This window comes from Pan troglodytes, chromosome 7, assembly GCF_028858775.2.
Source record: "Pan troglodytes isolate AG18354 chromosome 7, NHGRI_mPanTro3-v2.0_pri, whole genome shotgun sequence".
In the NCBI taxonomy this organism is placed as follows: domain Eukaryota; kingdom Metazoa; phylum Chordata; class Mammalia; order Primates; family Hominidae; genus Pan; species Pan troglodytes.
Window position 1 is genome coordinate 79,319,429 of NC_072405.2, and position 24,871 is coordinate 79,344,299.

General features: G+C 38.8%; 1 protein-coding gene across 12 annotated transcripts in view; it reads left to right on the top strand.

Annotated features, from left to right (window-relative positions):
- XKR9 (XK related 9) overlaps positions 1-24,871 on the top strand; it is a 125,201-nt gene that overhangs the window by 73,385 nt on the left and 26,945 nt on the right. For all 12 annotated transcript variants that reach the window (XR_010159127.1, XR_010159128.1, XM_063816076.1 and 9 more), the window contains one exon: positions 24,053-24,273. Coding sequence is in view for 10 of the 12 variants with exons in the window: in XM_063816076.1 (XP_063672146.1) it covers positions 24,053-24,273 (221 nt within the window). In the remaining 2 variants the exon portion in view is untranslated. The remainder of the gene's footprint in view (positions 1-24,052; positions 24,274-24,871) is intronic.

Consider the following 24,871-nt stretch of genomic DNA (forward strand, 5'->3'; position numbering starts at 1 on the left):
TGCCTAACAACAGCCCTTTGCTTGGGCAGAATCCAGGTTTTCAACCTCTTGTTCTGAGTAATAGAATCAGCAAATATTTCCAAGCAACAAGCATTTGTAGATATATCAGCCCAGTTTGTAGTTTCTCTTACTTGCTTTGCCGGGAGCATTGGTCTGTTCCAGTATGCTGGATCCTACCTAGAAGTATAGTGCATAATGTGCGGTCTTAAATTGTTCCAAGTATAAAGTAAAACAAAACCTTTGCTGTTAACATTGATAATTTAAAGACCTCAAAACAATATAATTCGATTTGCTATGCTCCCAACTAATATATTTATATTGTTGTCATTTTAATGCCTGTTTTTAATCCCACTAGATATTATTATGTATTTTTCTACTTTATGTAGTTAAATTCTACTAAATTTTGTTTCTGTTTACCCATATATTTACTACTCTATTTTTTATTTCTTCTTGAATCTCAGGACTTCTACCTAGAATTACTTTTCTTTTTTTTTTTTTGAGACAGGGCCTTGCTCTGTCACCCAGGCTGGCCTGCAGTGGCACCTTCCCGGCTCATTGCAGCCTCCATCTCCTTGGTTCAAGAGATTCTCCTGCATCAGCTTCCTGAGTAGCTGGGATTACAGGCATGTGCCATGACACTTGGTTAATTTTTGTATTTTTAGTAGAAATGAGGTTTAGTCATGTTGGCCAGGCTGGTCTCGAACTCCTGACCTCAAGTGATCCACCCACCTTGGCCTCCCAAAGTGTTGGGATTATAGGTGTGAGCCACCATGTTCGGCCCTAGAATTACTTTACTTCTGCCTTCCTGAGGTCTGCCTTTTAGAATTTCATCTATTGACGGGCTGTTGGTGACATCACCTCTCAATTTTTGTTGTTTGAAAATGTGTTTATTTCATTATCTTTCTTGAGAGATATTTTAGTGGCTATAGAATTCTAGATGAGTAGTTATTTTCTCTCTGCACATTATATTTGATTGTTTTTTGGTTTCTATTGTTGCTCTGGAGGAGTTAGATTTTAGTCTCATTGCCGCTCTTTTGAAAGTGTTTTGTCTTTTCCTCCTCTGGCTGCTCTTAAGATTTTTCTCTTTATCTGTGGATTTCTACAGTTTAATTATATGTTTAGATGTAGATTTTATTTCTCTTGCTTAGGATTTGTTGGTCCTCTTGATTCTGTGGATTATTATCTTCTATTAATTCTATATAATTGTCAGCCATTAACTTTTTTAACATTTTCTTTACTATATTTTGTGTTTCTTTCCCTTCTGAGATGCCAATCAAATGTAAGTTACACGTTCTCACTGTGTTTAACATAACTGTTAAATGTTAGATTTTAAAAATTCTTATTTTTGAACTCTTTGTGATACATTCTGTGGAATGTTATAATCCAGATTCCTCTCTCTCATTCCTTGTATCATTGCTATCATTCATTTCACTTGTACTAAGTATACATAAGCATATAAATATATACACATAAGCATACATAATCAAATATATTGTCCTATTATTTTGAACTGTTACTGGATCAATTAAAATTAAGATCAATTAAATATAATAATTATATTTAATTGGTCTTAATTTTAATTGATCTGACAAAGGGCTAATATCCAGAATCTACAATGAACTCAAACAAATTTACAAGAAAAAAACAACCCCATCAAAAAGTGGGCAAAGGACATGAACAGACACTTCTCAAAAGAAGACATTTATGCAGCCAAAAAACACATGAAAAAATGCTCACCATCACTGGCCATCAGAGAAATGCAATTCAAAACCACAATGAGATACCATCTCACACCAGTTAGAATGGCAATCATTAAAAAGTCAGGAAACAACAGGTGCTAGAGAGGATGTGGAGAAATAGGAACACTTTTACACTGTTGGTGGGACTGTAAACTAGTTCAACCATTGTGGAAGTCAGTGTGGCGATTCCTCAGGGATCTAGAACTAGAAATACCATTTGACCCAGCAATCCCATTACTGGGTATATACCCAAAGGACTATAAATCATGCTGCTATAAAGACACATGCACACGTATGTTGATTGCAGCACTATTCACAATAGCAAAGACTTGGAACCAACCCAAATGTCCAACAACGATAGACTGGATTAAGAAAATGTGGCACATATACACCATGGAATACTATGCAGCCATAAAAAATGATGAGTTCATGTCCTTTGTAGGGACATGGATGAAATTGGAAATCATCGTTCTCAGTAAACTATCGCAAGAACAAAAAACCAAACACCGCATATTCTCACTCATAGGTGGGAATTGAACAATGAGAACACATGGACACAGGAAGGGGAACATCACACCCTGGGGACTGTTGTGGGGTGGGGGGAGGGGGGAGGGATAGCATTAGGAGATATACCTAATGCTAAATGACGAGTTAATGGGTGCAGCACACCAGCATGGCACATGTATACATATGTAACTAACCTGCACATTGCACACATGTACCGTAAAACTTAAAGTATAATAATAATAATAATAAAAAAGAAAATGTGGCACACATACACCATGGAATACTATGCAGCCATAAAAAATGATGAGTTCATGTCCTTTGCAGGGACATGGATGAAATTGGAAATCATCATTCTCAGTAAACTATCGCAAGGGCAAAAAACCAAACACTGCATGTTCTCACTCATAGGTGGGAATTGAACAATGAGAACACATGGACACAGGAAGGGGAACATCACACTCTGGGGACTGTTGTGGGGTGGGGGGAGGGGGGAGGGATAGCATTAGGAGATATACCTAATGCTAAATGATGAGTTAATGGGTGCAGCACACCAGCATGGCACATGTATACATATGTAACTAACCTGCACATTGTGCACATGTACTCTAAAACTTAAAGTATAATAATAATAAAATAAAAAAATTATATTTAAATAATTTAAATTAAATCAATTAAAAATAAGAAAAATAAGTTTTTGTTTATCTTCAATTATTCCTTTTTCAGTGCTCTTCCTTTCTTTATGTATTTTAATTGATCCAAGTTTCTGACCTGTAACATTTTCCTTTTCTTTGAAGAATCTATTTTAACGTTTCTTGCAAGGCAAGTCTACTGGCAACAAGGTTCCCCAGTGTTTGTGGAAATCTTTATTCTCCTTCACTTTTGAAGCATAATTTCACAGGGTACAGAATTCAGAGTGGTGTTTTCTTTCTTTCTTCTCCTTTTTTTACTCTCAACACTTTAAATATTTCACTCCATTCTTTTTTTTTTTTGAGACAGAATCTCACTCTGTTGCTCAGGCTGGAGTGCTGCAGTGGTGCGGTCACAGGTAACTGCAACCTCTAACTCCCTGGGCTCAGGTGATCCTCCCACTTCAGCCCCACAAGTAGCTGGGACTACAGGTGTGTGCCACCACACCGAGCTAGCTAATATATATATATATATATATATATATATATATATATATATATGTGTGTGTGTGTGTGTATATATATATATATGTGTATATATATATATGTATATATTTGGTAGAGACAGAGTTCTTTTTTCTTTTTAGATAGATTCTTGCTCTGTTGCCCAGGCTGGAGTGCAGTGGCCCGATCTTGGCTCACTGCAACCTCCGCCTCCCAGGTTCAAGCAATTCTCCTTCCTTAGCCTCCTGAGTAGCTGAGACTACAGGCATGTGCCACCATGCCTGGCTAATTTTTTTATTTTTCATAGAGACAGGGTTTTACCATGTTGCCCAGGCTGGTTTTGAACTTTTAGGCTCAAGTGATCCGTCTCCTTCGGCCTCTCAAATCCATTCTCTTCTTGCTTGAATGGTTTCTGAGGAGAAAGTGAATGTAATTTTTACCTTTACTCCTTTAGGTGTTTTTTCCTCTTTGGCTTCTTTTAAAAATTTTTTTCAGTTTTAATTATTATGGGTACATAATAGGTGTATATATTTATGGAGTACATGTAATGTTTTGATAGACATATAATGTATGATAATCACATAAGGGTAATTGGGATATTTATCACCTCAAGTATTTATTTTTTCTTTGTGTTAGGAACATTCCAATTTCACTCTTAGTTATTTAAAAATACACAGTAAATTATCGTTGACTTTAATCACCCTGTTATGTTATCAAATGCTAGAGCCTATTCATTCTAACTACATTTGTGCACCCATTAACCATCCCCACTTCTGCCTTACTCCCTGCTACCCTTCCCAGGCTCTGGTAACTATTATTCTACTCTCTATCTCCATGAGTTTGTTTCAATTTTTAGCTCCAATGTATGAGTGAGAACATGTGAAATTTGTCTTTCTGTGCCTGGCCTGGCTTTTTTCACTTAACATAATGTTCTTCAGTTTCATCCACGTTGTTGCAAATGAAAATGACAGGATTTCTTTCTCTCCTCCCTCTTTCTTTCTTTCTTTCTTTCTTTCTTTTTCTCTTTCCTTTCTTTCTGTTTCTCTCTTTCTTTCTTTCTTTCTTTTTCTCTTTCCTTTCTTTCTCTTTCTTTCTCTTTCTCTCTCTCTTTCTTTCTCTCTCTCTCTCTCTCTCTCTCTCTCTCCCTCCTTTCTAAATAGAGACAGGCTCATCATAGCTCATTATAACCTCGAACTCCTGGGCTCAGGTGATCTTCCCATCTCAGCCACCTGAGTTGCTAGCATTACAGGCATGTGCCATCAGGTCTGGCTAATTTTTTATTTTTTTGTACAGATGGGGCCTCAGTATGTTGCCCAGGCTGGTCTTGAACTCCTGGCCTCAAGTGATCCTCCTGCCTTGGCCTCACAAAATGCTGGGATTACAAGCATGAGCCACTGTGCCCAGTCCAGTTCAAAATATTTTTTAGCTTCCTTGTGATTTTGTCTTTTACTAAAGGATTAGACTGTTAAGTGTTTTTTCAAATATTTGGGTCTTTTGTAGTTATTTTAATGTTGATTTTTAATTTAATTCTTTTGTGTTCAGATTACATACTCTTATGATTTCAATCTTTTGAAATTTATTCAGACTTGTTTTATTGTCTAACATATGGTCCATCTTTATGAATGTTTCATGTACACTTGAAACATATGTGTTTCTGCAGTTGTTCTGGTATTCTATAAATGAAATTTGGTGTAGTTGATAGTGCCATTCAGATATTGTACAGTTTTACTGATTTTATGCTTAGTTGTTTTAAGTGTTGGGGAAACTGGGTAGCCATTTAGAAGGAAACAAAATATATAAATTTTAATTGGCAATAATAGTTTTCACACAAAGGTCAGTCTTAGGCTATGCCCTACCATGGCACATGATCTAGAAAAGAGGTCTCTTCTGTGGAGATGAAATCTTCATTCTGTGGAAGTGGTGGTCAAATCTTCAGAAGTATATTAGTAGAAACAGAGGTAGACCCTGGGAGAAATGTGAAATGTTGTGTGTGTCTTTGGCGTGTCACAGTTTTTGATGTGACAAAATATGGGTTCTAATTCTTCCAAGCCAGGAGAAAGTTTGAAAGGATATTCCGCAAGAGTTCTCCACGTCACCCATACAAACCACAAGGGCGATAAACGAGTTTTTCTCTGTATGGCATATGAATACACAGGCCACATTTTTTTTTTTTTGAGATGGAGTCTTGCTCTGTTACCCAGGCTGGAGTGCAGTGGTGCGATCTCAGCTCACTGCAAGCTCCGCCTCCCAGGTTCATGCCATTCTTCTGCCTCAGCCTTCCGAGTAGCTGGGACTACGGGCGCCCGCCACCACGCCCGGCTAATTTTTTGTATTTTTAGTAGAGACGGGGTTTCACCGTGTTAGCCAGGATGGTCTTGATCTCCTGACCTCGTGAGCCGCCCGCCTCGGCCTCCCAGAGTGCTGGGATTACAGGCATTAGCCACTGCGCCTGTCCTTTTTTTTTTTTTTTTTTTTTTGAAATTGATTGGAAAAAAAAGGAAGCAATAGCCAGTATATGCAGCATGAAAACAGTAAAAACTTTGTTAACTTATAAAGTTGGGATACTTTAAGATAGCATGTTATACTTCTAGGTAGGATACCAGATAGCAGGATAAATTTCTAATGAATCAAATATTTAATGTAAAATACTATAAAAGAAGACATCGGAGAATTCCTTTATAACTTTGAAATGGGGAAAGCCTTTGTAACCATGACTCCAAATCCAGAAGCTATAACAATTGTAGATTTGACTATAAAAATGCATGCTAATAAACAAAAGCAAAAATCCCAACACACACAACAAAAGCATAACAAAGAAAAACAACATTAACACGGAAAAAGAATTGTAAACTTATAACAGAAAAAGGGCTAGTCCTCTGATATTTAAACAGCTTCTGGAAATCAAAAAGTAAAAGACCATCTACCCAGTAGGAAAATGGGAAGAGAATAAGGATAGTTCATAGAAAAGGAAATACAAATAGGCCTTAAGTTGTATAAAAGATGCTAAGCCTCATTCATGAAAAATTCCAATTAAAACTACATTGAGATATTATTCCTCATTTACTAGATTAACAAAAATCTGAATGACTATATACTCTCTTGGTAAAGTGTGAGAAAACAGATACTTTCATACCTTGTTCATCAGAGTATGGATTGGTATAATTTCTGTGGAAAGTAGCTTGACCATATTGCAAATATATATATATATGTATTTTATGTATATATATGTATTTTATATATATATGTATTTTATATATATGTATATTAGCCCCAGAGCTTCCTCTTCTAGAAATTTATCATACTTGCATACATGTAAAGTGACATACGCACACAATTTTTAAGTGTAGCATTGTTTGTAATAGAAAAATATTGAAAACAATTTTAGTGTATTTTGATAGAGTTTGTAATATACTGTGCAATGGCATAGTACATAACTATCATAAAGAATGATAAGGTACTTTCTATGCTGAAATGAAAAGATATCCAGGACTTATTTTGGGTGAAAAGACAAGGTGCAGACAGGAGGTATAGTATGCCACAATCTGTGTAATAAAAGATGGTGAAAACTAATATATATTTATGTTTGCTTGTATCTGCATGAAGAAACTCTAGATGGGTACACATGAAACTAATAACTGAATTCCTGTGGCCATGGGGGAGGGTAAAAGCTGTATAGTGGGTTATAGGAGTAGGGTAGAGTTTTCTTACTTATAACTTTCTGATTTTTTGAATTATTTAAATATTTTGCCTATTTAAAAAAGAAGAAAAAGAAAATTGAATTAGGTTGGGCATTAGTGGAAGATGCCAGATAGATAAACAAACACTTTACTCTTTTTTTGTTTTTCTTTCTTTTTAAGAATTTTTGTTTTAGGTTTAGGGGTACATGTGAAGGTTTGTTACATAGATAAACACGTGTCATGGGGGTTTGTTATTACATATTATTACATCACTCAGGTATTAAGTTCAGTGCCAAATAGTTATCTTTTCTGTTCCTCTCCCTCCTTCCACCCTCCCCCTCAAGTAGATGCCTGTCAGTGTCTGTTGTTTCCTTCTTTGTGTTCATAAGTTCTTACAATTTAGCTCCCACTTGTTTTTTGGAGATAGAGTCTCACTCTGTTGCCAGGCTGGAGTGCAATGGCGTGATCTTGGATCACTGCAACCTCCGCCTCCCAGGTTCGAGCAATTCTTTCTCTTGCCTCAGTCTCCCGAGTAGCTGGGACTACAGGCACATGCTGCTATGCCCAGCTAGTTTTTTTTTTTTTTTTTGTATTTAGTAGAGATGGGGGTGGGGGGTCTCACCATGTTGCCCAGGCTGGTTTCGAACCCCTGAGCTCAGGCAATCAGCCCACCTCGGCCTCCCAAAGTGTTGGGATTACAGGCGTGAGCCACCGTGCCTGGCCAGCTCCCACTTGTAAATGAGAACATGCGGTATTTGGTTTTCTGTTCCTACGTTAGTTTGCTAAGGATGATAGCCTCCAGCTTCTTCTGTGTTCTGGCAAAAGACATGATCTTGTTTTTTTATGGCTGCATAATATTCCATGGTGTATATATACCACATTTTCTTTACCCAGTCTGTCATTGATTGGTATTTAGGTGATTCTGTGTCTTTGCTATTGTGAACAGTGCTGCAATGAACACTTGTGTGCATGTGTCTTTATGGTAGAATGCTCTGGGTATATACCCAGTAATGGAATTGCTGGGTTGAATGGTAGTTCTTTTAACTCTTTGAGGAATTGTCATACAGTTCCTCAATGGTTGAACTAATTTACACTGACACCAACAGTGTATAAGGTTCCCTTTTCTCCGCAACCTCGCCAGCATCTGTTATTTTTTGACTTTTTAGTGATAGCCATTCTGACTGGTGTGAGATGGTATTTCATTGTGGTTTTCATTTGCATTTCTCTAATGATCAGTGGTATTGAGCTTTTGCCATAAGCTTGTTTGCCACATGCATGTCTTCTTTTGAGAAGGGTCTGTTCATGTCCTTTGCCCACTTTTTAATGGGGTTGCTTGTTTTTCTCTTGTAAAGTTGTTTAAGTTCCTTATAGATACTGGGTATAGACCTTTGTCACATGCATAGTTTGCAAATTCTTTCTCCCATTTTGTAGGTTGTTTGTTTACTCTGTTGATAGTTTCTTTCGCTGTACAGAAGCTTTTAAGTTTAGTTAGATCCCATTTGTCAATTTTTGCTTTTGTTGCAATTGCTTTTGGTGTCTTCATCATGAAATCTTTGCCTGTTCCTAGATCCAGGATGGTATTGCCTAGGTTGTCTTTCAGAGTATTTTACAGCTTTGGGTTTTACATTTAAGTCTTTAATCTGTATTCAGTTGATTTTTGTATATGGTGTAAGGAAGAGGTCCAACTTCAATCTTCTGTATATGGCTAGTCATTTATCCTAGCTCTATTTATTGAATAGGGATTTTTTTTCCCCATTGCTTGTTTTTGTCAGCTTTGTCAACGATCAGATAGTCAAAGATATGTGTCCTTATTTTGGGCTCGTTATTCTGTTCCATTGGTCTGTGTGTCTGTTTTTGTACCGGTACCATATTGTTTTGGTTACTATAGCCCTGTAGTATAGTTTGGAGTCGAATAACATGATGCCTCCAGCTTTGTTCTTTTTGCTTAGGATTGCCTTGACTATTTGGGTTCTTTTTTGGTTCCATATAAATTTTAAATAATTTTTTCTAGTTTTGTGAGGAATGTCATTGGTAGTTTAACAGGTATAACGTTGAATATGTAAATTGTTTTGGGCAGTATAGCCATTTTAATGATATTGATTCTTCTTATTTATGATGATGGGATTTTTTTCATTTGCTTGTGTCTTCTTTGATTTCTTTGAGCAGTGTTTTGTCATTCTCACTGTAGAGATTTTTTACATCCCTGGTTAGCTGTATTCCTAGGTGTTTTATTTTTTATTTTTTTGGTGGCAACTGTGAATGGTATTGCCTTTCTTATTTGGCTCTCAGTTTGGTTGTTGTTGGTGCACAGGAATGCTAGTGAGTTTTGTACATTGATTTTATATCCTGCACCTTTGCTGAAGTTGTTTATCAGCTGAAGGAGCTTTTGGGCCAAGACACTGGGGTTTTCTAGATATAGAATCATGTCATCTGCAAACAGAGATAGTTTGACTCCTGCTCTTACTATTTGGATGCCCTTCATTTTTTTTTCTCTTGACTCATGGCTCTGGCTAGGACTTCCAATACTATGTTGAATAGAAGTGGAGAGAGAGGGCATCCTTGTCTTGTACGAGTTTTCAAGGGGAATGCTTCCAGCTTTTGCCCATTCAGTATGATGTTGGCTGTGCATTTGTCATAGATGGCTCTTATTATTATTATTCTTATTTTTTGAGACAGAGTTTTGCTCTTGTTGCCCAGGCTGGAGTGCAATGGTGCGATCTTGGCTCACTGCAACCTCCACCTCCCAGGTTCAAGCGATTCTCCTGCTTCAGCCTCCTGAGTAGCTTGGATTACAGGTGCCCACCACCACATCCGGCTAATTTTTTGTATTTTCAGTAGAGACGGGGTTTCACCATGTTGGCCAGGGTGGTCTCAAACTCCCGACCTCAGGTGATCTGCCCGCCATAGCCTCCCAAAGTGCTCGGATTACAAGTGTGAGCCACCACACCTGGCCATGGCTCTTATTATTTTGAGGTATGTTCCTTCAATACCTAGGTTATTGAGAGTTTTTAACATGAAAGAATGTTCAGTTTTATCAAAAGCCTTTTCCACATCTGTTGAGAAGATTGTGTGGTTTTTGTCTTTAGTTCTGTTGATGTGATGAATCACATTTATTGGTTTTCATATGTTGAATCAACCTTGCATCCCGGGGTGAAACCTACTTTATCACGGTAGATTAGCTTTTTGATGACACTTGGCATTTGAGTTACTAGAGTTCTTGTATTGGCTGTTTCTCATCTCTGCATGTGGGTATTTCTTTAACTGCAGTGCAGATTGAGTGTAGTCAATAGACTTCTTTTCTGGATGTTTTCACTTGGCTGAGGCTTTGTGTAGGGTCTTTATTTGAAGCTGACTTCTTGTCTCTGGTTTCAGTGGGGGTATATTAGTGAGATATTTTTGCTGTTGAAGCTTTGGGGGTATGATCCAGCAGATGACATTTAGGCTTATCAGTCAGTTGGTAGACTCTTTCTTGGTTGTGTGGCTTCCCTATGTTTCCTCACAGTTGCAGCTGTCTTCTCTGTCAGTGCTCTGAAAGTGTAGGTTCCTCTCTCTCTTGAGTACTGGCTGTAGTTCACAACTTGTCACTCCTGGGCTGCCCGCTGCAGCTCTGGGACAGTCTTAGTGTTTATTTCCCTTCTCCAGGTTAGAGGCAGCAGAGGAAAAGATCATAGTAGTGGTTGTGGCCAAGGGTCATTTGCTTGACTCCGGGGGGCTCCACCCCAGAGAGTTGCAGGTCAGCAACTGCTCAGTGCAGTCAGCCCAAGATGGAAGGTTTGTGCTGTGGGTCCAAGCCAGGGGTTTTCTGTCTGGTGACAAGCTATGTAGGGTATGGGGGACTTGTGGGAAATTGGTTGGCCTCTTCTCCTTAGGTTGACTGCAGCTCATTGGAGGTGTGGATAAGGCACTTGGGATCTTTGCTCCTTTGTTAGTCTGAAGGTGGCAAAGCATGTTCTACTGGAGAGGCAGTGGCAAAGAGGCTTTCAGTTGCCCCCAGAGGCTCTGTCTATGGAGTTACTGAGTTGGTACTGGCTGGGTAGCTCTGGCAGGGGGTGGTTGGAGGCCCAGGGCTGGAGGACCTGCCCAGTGAGGAGATATGGGAATGGGTACCCATGTAACAGTCTGGGCACTTTTCTGTAGGGCTGCTGTGGTATGCTTGGGGCCCGGTCCAGTCCTAGTCACCTCAAATTTTCCGAAACCTGGAGGTGTTACCAGTGAAGGCTGTGAAACAGCAAAGCTGTTGCCAGCTTAAAGGCACCTGTAGGGAGTGGCTGGAGATGGTGGTTGCGAGGTCCCACCCAGTGAGCAGGAACAGGATTGGCACCCACTTAAAACAGTCTGGCCACATTTTAGTAGAGCAGCTGTGTTGTGTCCACTTCAGCCCCTGGTTGCCTCAGACACTCTGAAGCCCAAAGACTGGAATGGCTAAGTTGCCCAAACAACAAAGATGGTGGCCTGCCCCTCCCTCTAGGAGTGCCATCCCAGGGGGAATTCAGATCTGTGTCAGCTGGAAAGCTTTGTTGGGGGTGGCTGGAGGCCCTGGTTGGGAGGTCCTGCCCAGTGAAAAAGAATGGGATCAGGTACCTGCTTAAAGCAGCAGTCTGGCCATGTTTTGATAGAGCGGCTATGCTGTGCTGTGGGAATCCCTTCTGCCTTGGGTGGACTCAGACTCTCCAAAGCCTGAAGGCTAGAATGGCTAAGGTGCCTGAATAGCAAAGATGGCAGCCCGCCCCTCCTCCCAGGAGTGCCTTCTTAGGGAGGTGCAATGCCGCTAGTGGTAGCTGGCTAGAATTCCAAGTAAGTGGGTCTTAACTTGTGAGGTGCTGTGGAAATGGGGCCTGTGGGCTGTTGCTGTTCAGCCCCTTAGATTCAGCCTCTTTTCTAGGGGTATGTACAGGAGTCTAACATCCTACTTTGCCATAGCTGCAGCTACTTTTGCTGGAAAGCCCTAGTATCTAAGCCTCCAGGGTCTCCATGCATGCCTGAGTGGCTGCTCTGCTGAGACTCTACATAGCTCTGTCTGTCAGACTGAAGACCGAAGGCCGTGCTGGAGTGGGTTCACAAGATCTGACCTGAGGGTTGCAAAAAGCTGTGGGAGAAGCATGATTTCCCTGGGTTGCTCTTTGACTTACCACTTCACTAGGTTGGGGAGAATCCCCTGGCTCTGTGTTGTTTCCAGGTGGCCATTGTCCTGCCTTGTTTTTCTTTTCTTTTTTTTTTTTCTCATTGATTTGTTTTTTTAAAATTTTTTTTCTTATTTTATTATTATTATACTTTAAGTTTTAGGGTACATGTGCACAATGTGCAGGTTAGGTACATATGTATACATGTGCCATGCTGGTGTGCTGCACCCATCAACTCATCATTTAGCATTAGGTATATCTCCTAATGCTATCCCTCCCCTCTCCCCCCACCCCACAACAGTCCCCAGGGTGTGATGTTCCCCTTCCTGTGTCCATGTGTTCTCACTGTTCAATTCCCACCTATGAGTGAGAACATGCAGTGTTTGGTTTTTTGTCCTTGTGATAGTTTACTGAGAATGACGGTTTCCAGCTTCATCCACGTCCCTACAAAGGACATGAACTCATCATTTTTTTATGGCTGCATAGTATTCCATGGTGTATATGTGCCACATTTTCTTAATCCAGTCTATGATTGTTGGACATTTGGGTTGGTTCCAAGTCTTTGCTATTGTGAATAGTGCCGCAATAAATATACGTGTGCATGTGTCTTTATAGCAGCATGATTTATAATCCTTTGGGTATATATTCAGTAATGGGATGGCTGGGTCAAATGGTATTTCTAGTTCTAGATCCCTGAGGAATCACCACACTGACTTCCACAATAATTGAACTAGTTTACAGTCCCAGCAACAGTGTAAAAGTGTTCCTATTTCTCCACATCCTCTCCAGCACCTGTTGTTTCCTGACTTTTTAATGATTGCCATTCTAACTGGTGTGAGATGGTATCTCATGGTGGCTTTGATTTGCATTTCTCTGATGGCCAGTGATGGTGAGCATTTTTTCATGTGTTTTTGGTTGCATAAATAAATGTCTTCTTTTGAGAAGTGTCTGTTCATGTCCTTCGCCCACTTTTTGATGGGGTTGTTTGTTTTTTTCTTGTAAATTTGTTTGAGTTCATTGTAGATTCTGGATATTAGCCCTTTGTCAGATGAGTAGGTTGCAAAAATTTTCTCCCATTTTGTAGGTTGCCTGTTCACTCTGATGGTAGTTTCTTTTGCTGTGCAGAAGCTCTTTAGTTTAATTAGATCTCATTTGTCAATTCTGGCTTCCGTTGCCATTGCTTTTGGTGTTTTAGACATGAAGTCCTTGCCCATGCCTATGTCCTGAATGGTAATGCCTAGGTTTTCTTCTAGGGATTTTATGGTTTTAGGCCTAACATTTAAGTCTTTAATCCATCTTGAATTAATTTTTGTATAAGGTGCAAGGAAGGGATCCAATTTCAGCTTTCTACATATGGCTAGCCAGTTTTCCCAGCACCATTTATTAAATAGGGAATCCTTTCCCCATTGCTTGTTTTTCTCAGGTTTGTCAAAGATCAGATAGTTGTAGATATGCGGCGTTATTTCTGAGGGCTCTGTTCTGTTCCATTGATCTGTATCTCTGTTTTGGTACCAGTACCATGCTGTTTTGGTTACTGTAGCCTTGTAGTATAGTTTGAAGTCAGGTAGTGTGATGCCTCCAGCTTTATTCTTTTGGCTTAGGATTGACTTGGCGATGCGGGCTGTTTTTTGGTTCCATATGAACTTTAAAGTAGTTTTTTCCAATTCTGTGAAGAAAGTCATTGGTAGCTTGATGGGGATGGCATTGAATCTATAAATTACCTTGGGCAGTATGGCCATTTTCACGATATTGATTCTTCCTATCCATGAGCATGGAATGTTCTTCCATTTGTTTGTGTCCCCTATTATTTCATTGAGCAGTGGTATGTAGTTCTCCTTGAAGAGGTCATTCACGTCCCTTGTAAGTTGGATTCCTAAGTATTTTATTCTCTTTGGAGCAATTGTGAATGGGAGTTCACTCATGATTTGGCTCTCTGTTTGTCTGTTATTCGTGTATAAGAATGCCTGTGATTTTTGTACACTGATTTTGTATCCTGAGACTTTGCCGAAGTTGCTTATCAGCTTAAGGAGATTTTGGGCTGAGACAATGGGGTTTTCTAGATATACAATCATGTCATCTGCAAACAGGGACAATTTGACTTCCTCTTTTCCTAATTGAATACCCTTTATTTCCTTCTCCTGCCTAATTGCCCTGGCCAGAACTTCCAACACTATGTTGAATAGGAGTGGTGAGAGAGGGCATCCCTGTCTTGTGCCAGTTTTCAAAGGGAATGCTTCCAGTTTTTGCCCATTCAGTATGATATTGGCTGTGGGTTTGTCACAGATAGCTCTTATTATTTTGAGATACGTCCCATCAATACCTAATTTATTGAGAGTTTTTAGCATGAAGCGTTGTTGAATTTTGTCAAAGGCCTTTTCTGCATCTATTGAGATAATCATGTGGTTTTTGTCTTTGGTTCTGTTTATATGCTGGATTACATTTCTTGATTTGCATATATTGAAGCAGCCTTGCATCCCAGGGATGAAGCCCACTTGATCATGGTGGATAAGCTTTTTGATGTGCTGCTGGATTCGGTTTGCCAGTATTTTATTGAGGATTTTTGCATCAGTGTTCATCAAGGATATTGGTCTAAAATTCTCTTTTTTTGTTGTGTCTCTGCCCGGCTTTGGTATCAGGATGATGCTGGCCTCCTAAAATGAGTTAGGGAGGATTCCCTCTTTTTCTATTGATTGGAATAGTTTCAGAAGGAATGGTACCACTTCCTCCTTGTACCTCTGGTAGAATTCAGCTGTGAATCCGTCTGGTCCTGGACTCTTTCTGGTTGGTAAGCTATTGATTATTGCCACAATTTCAGCTCCTGTTATTGGTCTATTCAGAATTCAACTTCTTCCTGGTTTAGTCTTGGGAGGGTGTATGTGTCGAGGAATTTATCCATTTCTTCTAGATTTTCTAGTTTATTTGCATAGAGGTGTTTGTAGTATTCTCTGATGGTAGTTTGTATTTCTGTGGGATCGGTGGTGATGTCCCCTTTATCATTTTTTATTGTGTCTATTTGATTCTTCTCTCTTTTCTTCTTCATTAGTCTTGCTAGCGGTCTATCAATTTTGTTGATCCTTTCAAAAAACCAGCTCCTGGATTCATTAATTTTTTGAAGGGTTTTTTGTGTCTCTATTTCCTTCAGTTCTGCTCTGATTTTAGTTATTTCTTGCCTTCTGCTAGCTTTTGAATGTGTTTGCTCTTGCTTTTCTAGTTCTTTTAATTGTGATGTTAGGGTGTCAATTTTGGATCTTTCCTGCTTTCCCTTGTGGGCATTTAGTGCTATAAATTTCCCTCTACACACTGCTTTGAATGTGTCCCAGAGATTCTGGTATGTTTTGTCTTTGTTCTCGTTGGTTTCAAAGAACATCTTTATTTCTGCCTTCATTTCATTATGTACCCAGTAATCATTCAGGAGCAGGTTGTTCAGTTTCCATGTAGTTGAGTGGTTTTGAGTGAGTTTCTTAATCCTGAGTTCTAGTTTGATTGCACTGTGGTCTGAGAGATAGTTTGTTGTAATTTCTGTTCTTTTACATTTGCTGAGGAGAGCTTTACTTCCAAGTATGTGGTCAATTTTGGAATAGGTGTGGTGTGGTGCTGAAAAAAATGTATATTCTGTTGATTTGGGTTGGAGAGTTCTGTAGATGTCTATTAGGTCCACTTGGTGCAGAGGTGAGTTCCATTCCTGGGTATCCTCGTTAACTTTCTGTCTTGTTGATCTGTCTAATGTTGACAGTGGGGTGTTAAAGTCTCCCATTATTATTGTGTGGGAATCTAAGTCTCTTTGTAGGTCACTCAGGACTTGCTTAATGAATCTGGGTGCTCCTGTATTGGGTGCATATATATTTAGGATAGTGAGCTCTTCTTGTTGAATTGATCCCTTTACCATTAAGTAATGGCCTTCTTTGTCTCTTTTGATCTTTGTTGGTTTAAAGTCTGTTTTATCTGAGACTAGGATTGCAACCCCTGTCTTTTTTTGTTTTCCATTTGCTTGGTAGATCTTCCTCCATCCTTTTATTTTGAGCCTATGTGTGTCTCTGCACATGAGATGGGTTTCCTGAATACAGCACACTGATGGGTCTTGACTCTTTATCCAGTTTGCCTGTGTGTCTTTTAACTGGAGCATTTAGTCCATTTATATTTGAAGTTAATATTGTTATGTGTAAATTTGATCCTGTCATTATGATGTTAGCTGTTTATTTTGCTCGTTAGTTGATGCAGTTTCTTCCTAGCCTCGATGGTCTTTACAATTTGGCATGATTTTGCAGTGACTGGTACCGGTTGTTCCTTTCCATGTTTAGTGCTTCCTTTAGGAGCTCTTTTAGGGCAGGCCTGCTGGTGACAAAATCTCTCAGCATTTGCTTGTCTGTAAAGTATTTTATTTCTTCTTCACTTATGAAGCTTAGTTTGTCTGGGTATGAAATGCTGGGTTGAAAATTCTTTTCTTTCAGAATGTTGAAGATTGGCCCCCACTCTCTTCTGGCTTGTGGCGTTTCTGCTGAGAGATCTGCTGTTAGTCTGATGGGCTTCCCTTTGTGGGTAACCCAACCTTTCTCTCTGGCTGCCCTTAACATTTTTACTTTCATTTCAACTTTGGTAAATCTGACAATTATGTGTCTTGGAGTTGCTGTTCTTGAGGAGTATCTTCGTGGCGTTCTCTGTATTTCCTGAATGTGAATGTTGGCCTGCCTTGCTAGATTGGGGAAGTTCTCCTGGACAATATCTTGCAGAGTGTTTTCCAACTTGGTTCCATTCTCCCCATCACTTTCAGGTACACCAATCAGACGTAGATTTGGTCTTTTCACATAGTCCCATATTTCTTGGAGGCTTTGTTCGTTTCTTTTTATTCTTTTTTCTCTAAACTTCCCTTCTCGCTTCATTTCATTCATTTTATCTTCCATCACTGATAGCCTTTCTTCCAGTTGATCGCATCAGCTCCTGAGTCTTCTGCATTCTTCACGTAGTTCTGGAGCCTTGGCTTTCAGCTCCATCAGCTCCTTTAAGCACTCTCTGTATTGGTTATTCTAGTTATACATTTGTCTAAATTTTTTTCAAAGTTTTTAACTTCTTTGCCTTTGATTTGAATTTCCTCCTGTAGGTCGGAGTAGTTTGATCGTCTGAAGCCTTATTCTCTCAACTCGTCAAAGTCATTCTCTGTCCAACTTTGTTCCGTTGCTGGTGAGGAACTGCGTTCCTTTGGAGGAGGAGAGGTGCTCTGCTCTTTAGAGTTTCCAGTTTTTCTGCTCTGTTTTTTCCCCATCTTTGTGGTTTTATCTACTTTTGGTCTTTGATGATGGTGATGTACAGATGGGTTTTTGGTGTGGATGTCCTTTCTGTTTGTTAGTTTTCCTTCTGACAGACAGGACCCTCAGCTGCAGGTCTGTTGGATTTTGCTAGAGGTCCACTCCAGAACCTGTTTGCCTGGGTATCAGCAGCGGTGGCTGCAGCACAGTGGATTTTCGTGAACTGCAAATGCTGCTGTCTGATCGTTCCTCTGGAAGTTTTGTCTCAGAGGAGTACCCGGCCGTGTGAGGTGTCAGTCTGCCCCTACTGGGGGTTGCCTCCCAGTTAGGCTGCTTGGGGGTCAGGGGTCAGAGACCCACTTGAAGAGGCAGTCTGCCCGTTCTGAGATCTCCAGCTGCGTGCTGGGAGAACCACTGCTCTCTTCAAAGCTGTCAGGCAGGGACATTGAAGTCTGCAGAGGTTACTGCTGTCTTTTTGTTTGTGTGTGCCCTGCCTCCAGAGGTGGAGCCTACAGAGGCAGGCAGGCCTCCTTGAGCTGTGGTGGGCTCCATGCAGTTCGAGCTTCCCGGCTGCTTTGTTTACCTAAGCAAGCCTGGGCAATGGTGGGCACCCCTCCCCCAGCCTTGCTGCTGCCTTGCAGTTTGATCTCAGACTGCTGTGCTAGCAATCAGTGAGACTCTGTGGGCGTAGGACCCTCCGAGCCATGTGTGGGATATAATCTCCTGGTGTGCCGTTTTTTAAGCCCCTCAGAAAAGCACAGTATTAGGGTGGGAGTGACCCGATTTTCCAGGTGCCGTCTGTCACCCCTTTCTTTGACTAGGAAAGGGAACTCCCTGACCCCTTGCACTTCCCGAGTGAGGCAATGCTTCGCCCTGCTTCGGCTCGTGCACGGTGTGCTGCACTCACTGTCCTGCGCCCACTCTCTGGCACTCCCTAGTGAGATGAACCCAGTACCTCAGATGGAAATGCAGAAATCACCCGTCTTCTGCGTCACTCACGCTGGGAGCTGTAGACCGGAGCTGTTCCTATTCGTCCATTTTGGCTGCCACCTCTCTGTCCTGCCTTGTTTTTCTTTGTTCTCTGTAGGTCAGGTTGTTTCCTTGATTAATTGCAATGTGAGTACCTGGATGTTTCATTCGAAGATGTTGTATTTACTTGCCCCTTCTGTTTCTCTCTTAGAGCCAGGCACACTAACTGCTTCTAGTCAGCCATCTTGGCCACTTCACATCCCCACACTTTTCCTTTCTCTTTGTATATTTTTAGTTCAGGAAGTGGCAGAATACTGAGATAGATAGTGAGAAATGAGCAAAAATTAGAACAGTTCATAAAAATGGGCCAAATTATCCAAAGGTTTGTCCAGGCTAAGTATTGCAAAACCTGAGATTTGCTGAATTGTGGATTTGTTTCCCTAAGGAATAGAAAAATTGAATTCATGTTGGTAGATGAAAGACAAGGAATATCAATATGAATTATTTATTAGGTATGTGTGCCTCTTGCTACTATGTATGCCATTACTGTTCAGGGGTCTGTGGAGTAGGATGTTTCATTTTCCAGAATATAAATTAAATGACAGTTTTGCATTTCTATTTGATGTGTGATTTGTGATAAAAACCTCTCTCTGCCAAAGGAGAGTTTTCTTTTGATGGATCTATGAAAGGCATTTTAATTATTTAAAATGTGGAAATGGCTTTTGCTCTTTTTAGTACATATAAAAAGTTTAAATTCTATAAAAATGAATATAATGGGAGTTGAATCTCCCTTCTCCCACAGATTCTTAGGCCCTTGTATGGAGTTAAATGGGCATTAAATAGTTGAACTCTCCTTCTTACCTATTTTTCAATTTAAAACGCCTTAGAGAGAGGTCATGTAGTCATGTTCAAATTTATTAGGGTTCAATATTTATAAAACTTTAGGATAAATTTTACGTCAGTCTCCGAATCTTTGGGGATTTAAAAAATATGTTGGTTATTGATTTCTCACTTAAATTTATTATAATAACATACTTCATAGGATTACAGTCTTTTTGCATTTATTAAGACTTGTTTTTATAGCCCAGCATGTAGTCTAACTTGGTGAATATTCCATGTGCATTTGAAAAGAATTTCTAATTTTCAGTTATTGAACGTAATGTTCTATAAATGTCAATTAGGTCAATTAGGCAGATAATGTTAAATTATCAATGTCCTTACTGATATTTTTAAGGTCTCCTTTTCCTTTCAATTACTGAGAGGTGATAAAATCCTCAACTGAGAATGCGGATTTATCTTTTTCTCACTTTACCTTTGTCAATTTTTGCTTTGTGTACCTTAAAGCTCCATTAGGTGCATACAGATTTTAAAATATTATGTATTCATGATGAATTTATTCTTATATTATTATGACATGTTGATCCTCTTTATCTCTGGTAGTATTCCTTGATTTGAAGTCTGTTTTGTCTGGGATAGTAATATAGCCATATGAAGTTTTTTATTTGGTGATTTCCTTTCAAACTATCTGAGTCTTTATGTTTAAAGAGAGTCCCTTCCAAAACACATGAATTTGTATCTTGCTTTTTAAAAATCCAGTTTGATAATCTCTTTTAATTGGAGTGTTTAATCCATTTACATTTAGTGTAATTACTGATGTGGTTGTTTTCTGACTTTTGTTGTTTCTGGTGAGAAGTCAGCCAACACTCTCATTGTTTCCCTGTGAGGAATATGTATTTTTTCTCTATTTTTCAGGCTTTCTTTTTACATTTGATTTTCAGCAATTTGAGTAAGATGTACCTATGTATGGTGTTTGGGTATTTATTTTGCTTGGGTTGATTGAGCTTTTTGAGTCTGTATGTTACTGGTTTTGATCAAATGTAACAAATGTTTTGGGTTAATATTTTTCCAAGTGTTTTTTTTTTGCCCCTCTCTCTTTTCTTCTAGGATGTCAATTTTACCTGTTATTGTTGTTTTGTTCATTTTTTTTCTCCTAAAATTTTCCCCTTTGTGCTTTAGTTTGGGTGATTTCTCTTGACCCTTAGTCTTAGTCTAGTGAGGTCTTAAGTCTTTTGAGTGTTAGTCTAGTGAGGTGGCTATAAAACAAAATACAGGTTTTAAACAACAAAAATTTATTTCTCAGTTCTGGTGGCTGGGAAATCCAAGAGCAAGGTGCTGGAAGATTTGGTGTCATAGATGGTGTCTTCTTGTGGTGTTCTCACATGGTGGATGGGCAAGGCAGCTCTCTAGGGCCTCTTTTATAAGCGCACTAATGCCATTCATTTTATCATCTTCAAAAGGCTCTCCACCTCAAATATCATCACATTGGGGAATAGGTTTCAACGTATGAATTTTGAGGTAACACAGACATTTAATCTATTGCACCTATCTTCATGTTCACCACTCCTACTTTTGTTGCTCTTTTCTGCCTTGTTTTCTTTTATATTTTGTCTGGAATTTATATTTGTAATCAGTAGAGGAGTCAGCCTGATATGATGTAATTCATCATTACTGGAAGCTGGTGGCTTTTTGTTTCAAATAAAAGAAGATATAGGGATAAAAATATGGGAATACACTATGTTAAGAAAGCCCTCTCTGTTTTTCTTTTTTTTTTGGCCTATTCATCATTTGTTTCATAAAAGTGAAACAGGCTGGGCATGGTAGCTCACGCCTGTAATCCCAGCACTTTGGGAGCCTGAGGCGGGTGGATCACGAGGTCAGGAGATCGAGACCATCCTGGCTAACACAGTGAAACCCCGCCTCTACTAAAAATACAAAAAATTAGCCGGGCATGGTGGCGGGCACCTGTAGTCCCAGCTACTCGGGAGGCTGAGGCAGGAGAATGGTGTGAACCCGGGAGGTGGAGCTTGCAGTGAGCAGAGATTGTGCCACTGCACTCCAGCCTGGGTGACAGAGGGAGACTCCATCTCAAAAAGAAATAAAATAAAATAAACAATAAAATAAATAAATAAATAAGTGAAACTGTGTCCTATTGATTAAAAATTATATTCATATTCCTTTTTCCATGAAATTACCCTCAGATAAGCAGAACTTTGTATATATTTGCCATTAATTGTTTCAGAATTAGAAAATATTTCTACCTAAAGACACTGGACATTAAAATGTGTACATTTGTAGGCAGCACTATCTGTTTTGTTTTTAACAGACACTTAACATGTGCCAGGTCCTGGTCTAAGCATTTTACATATATTAACTCATTTAATTCTCATATCAACCCAATGAGGGAGGTATGATGATTGCCCCTATTTTCCGGATGAGGAAACCAAAGCACAGAGAGATTAAACCAGGAAGTAGTGGAGCCAGAATTTGAACCACGGCATTCTGGCATTATTAGAGTCTGCATTCTTAACTACTTTGCTCTGCTACCTCTCTCAATTTCTGCTGTGTGTAATAATTATGCTCTGGGTATGTTTATACTTGTGAATTTCTCAAGTTTTTCAATAGTATCTACCCTATTGGATTATAAACCACTTCAAGAACAGGAATCACATACTCTCTACTATGTCAGATACCCAGAAAAGGCTAAAACACAACTTTTCTTGGAAATCTTGCTTATAAATCCTGGGCAGTATTAATCATTTTTTTTCTTCTGTACTTACAGCTCAACATTTGCCTTTCTAATGAATGACTATTTTTTTTCTGCCTTATACTGCAGCTAGTAGTTTATAGGCTTGGCCCTCCCATTAGGTTGTGAGGTCATTGTGGGTAGAGACCATGCCTTCACCATGGAATGTTATTCCAGAACTGTGATGGTAAAAATATGCTTTTTGCCAGACAAAGAATCTTTGCATATCCATATATTTATCTTATTTACAATGGGAATACTTTATATTTGTGTTTTACTTTCAGCTTTCCAAAGCCCTTTCATATCTACCATCTATTTATCTTTATGGAAAAAAATGTCATGAGCTTTCATTTATTACTTCAGTAAATATTTCTTGAGCACCTATTATGTGCCGATTCTTAGTTGTTTAGGATATAGCAATGAACAAAACAAAGTCTGTCCTTTCATGTAGATTACACTCTTGTGAGAAGGTAAAGATAATAAACCAAAATAAATAATGTGCTAGGTGGTGATAAGTACTTCGAAGAAAAATAATATGGGGTAAAGAGATAGAATATGGTAGAGAGTACTACTTTAGGTGGTATGATCTGGTAGGCATCTATAAGTAAGTAATATTTGAGTAGAGACCTGAATGAAGTTAAGGAGCAAACTGAAAATATATGGAGTTTAGAAGAGTTCCAGACAGAGGAATTAGCAAAGACAAAGGCCCTTAAGTTGAGAAAAACAGCAAGGAGGCCATACTGGAAGTGGGAGAGAAATGAGATGGAAAGGTAGTTGTGGTGGTAGCATGTGTGGGAAGTAGACCATGGAGGGCCTTGTAACATATGGTAAGGACTTCGGATTTCATTCTAAGTTTGATGGAAATCATTGGAACATTTTCTACCCCAATGAGGAGTGACATCTGAATTATGTTTAAAAAGTTTAATCTGAATGCTGTGTAGGGAATAGCTTATATGGGGAGCAAGAGTAGAATCAGAGAGACCAATTATGAGGTTGTTGAAAGAATCCAGGCCAGAGAGTTGGCTGCTTAAACAAGGCTGGTAGTAGTGGAAGTGGTAAGAAGTGTTTAGATTCTGGATATATTTGAAGTTAGAACCAAGAGCCAAGCGAACTTGCTGAGGAATTTTTATAGCGCATGAAAGAAGAGGAGTTGGAATTATTCCCACATTTTTGGTCTGAGCAATATAGTGAATGTTATTACCATTTACTGAAATGGGAAACGTTGGCAGAAGGAACAGGTTGAAACAGGGCATATATCACTGCCTTTATTTTATATGTGAGGAAACTGAGACATAGATAAAGACTTTTGATAAGCTTTGGGGGTAGAATTCTGGTTGCCTTACTGCTAGCCTCAGATCTCTTCTAAATAAATGTTTCAATTTTTTTTTGTTATCGATTTTATCTATGGGATGATAACTTGTGTTCACTTTAAAATTCTTTCAGAAGAAGAGCCTGACCAGGGATATTTCAAGAGTCTTTGAAGTTTTATATATTTTCTGGGATGGTAATGGTCAAAGAGCCTAGCACCTTGTAGGTATTGAGTAATTGTTTTCTAGATTACATTTAAGGAAGATTCAATCTCATCTTCAACCTTGATATTCTCATAAGGGAAATTATCTGTGTTGTAGTTCAGATCAATTGCATGAATGAAAAATTGCAGTTTGTCTTTCAGAAAGTAGTGGTTAAGACTAGAAATAATAAGATCTGGGTTTGGACCCTGTGTCTACCCCTTACTATCTGTGTAACTTTCAGCACATCACTCTATCTTTCTCAGCTTTAGTTTTTCCATCTGTGAAATGGAATAATGTCTCCTTTTCTCACATAATTATTGTAAAGATGAAATGGGATTATGTATACTTAATAGAACTAGCACACAACTGGCACATCAAACATACAATAAAGGTTTACAGGGTCTGAATCTCAATAAAGCCACTATGAGATGTTCACAGAAAATCTGTAGTAGAGAGAGTTTGTGGAAAAACTGTGTACTTAAAACACATATTCCTTTTTCCAAATTATTATGTGTATTAACAGACATGTTACAAAGAATATAAAACTAAAGAGAAATGTTTATGTTTACTTTATAGGTATTGGTTTGCCTTAAAAAGGGGTTACCATGCAGCTTTTAAATATGACAGCAATACTAGTAACTTCGTGGAAGAACAAATTGATCTACATAAAGAAGTTATAGATAGAGTGACTGATTTGAGCATGCTCAGACTATTTGAGACCTACCTGGAAGGCTGCCCACAACTTATTCTTCAACTCTACATTCTTCTGGAGCATGGACAAGCGAATTTCAGTCAGTGTAAGTTTTTCTTAACTCCTTGTGTTAAATGGATGCCACTGAGACCTTACGTCAACTATATAAATCTTTGGCTGACTTTAGAAATTTTTAATACTTTAAAAATTATTTATTCTTTTGAAAAGGAAGTACAGTAACATGGTTGAAATATCAAAAAGTATATAGATAATATACTGTATTCATCTGCCCAGAAAGAAAACTGCTATTGTTAGTTATTTGATGATTCCTTCAGAGAAGTTTTTAAAAGCATATGTCCTCTTTTTTCTTTTTTCTTTATCACAAATGGTAACATAAAATAAAAACTGTCTTTGTTTTTTGTGCCTCATAGTATATCTTGGAGATCTGTTCATATTAGTACAGAAAAATTTCCCACATTCATTTTTATTATCCGCATAGTATTGCAAATTATGAATGTGCCATAATTTATTTAACAAGCTCCCTATTTATGTTAATTTAGGTTGTTTCTTATATTTAACCATTGAAAAAATGCTGCAACGAGTAATCTTATGCATAAATCACTTGCATGTAAAAAGTATATCCATTGGGTAAATTCCCAGAAGTGGAATTACTGGGTAAGAGTGTAAATGCTAAAAAACTAATG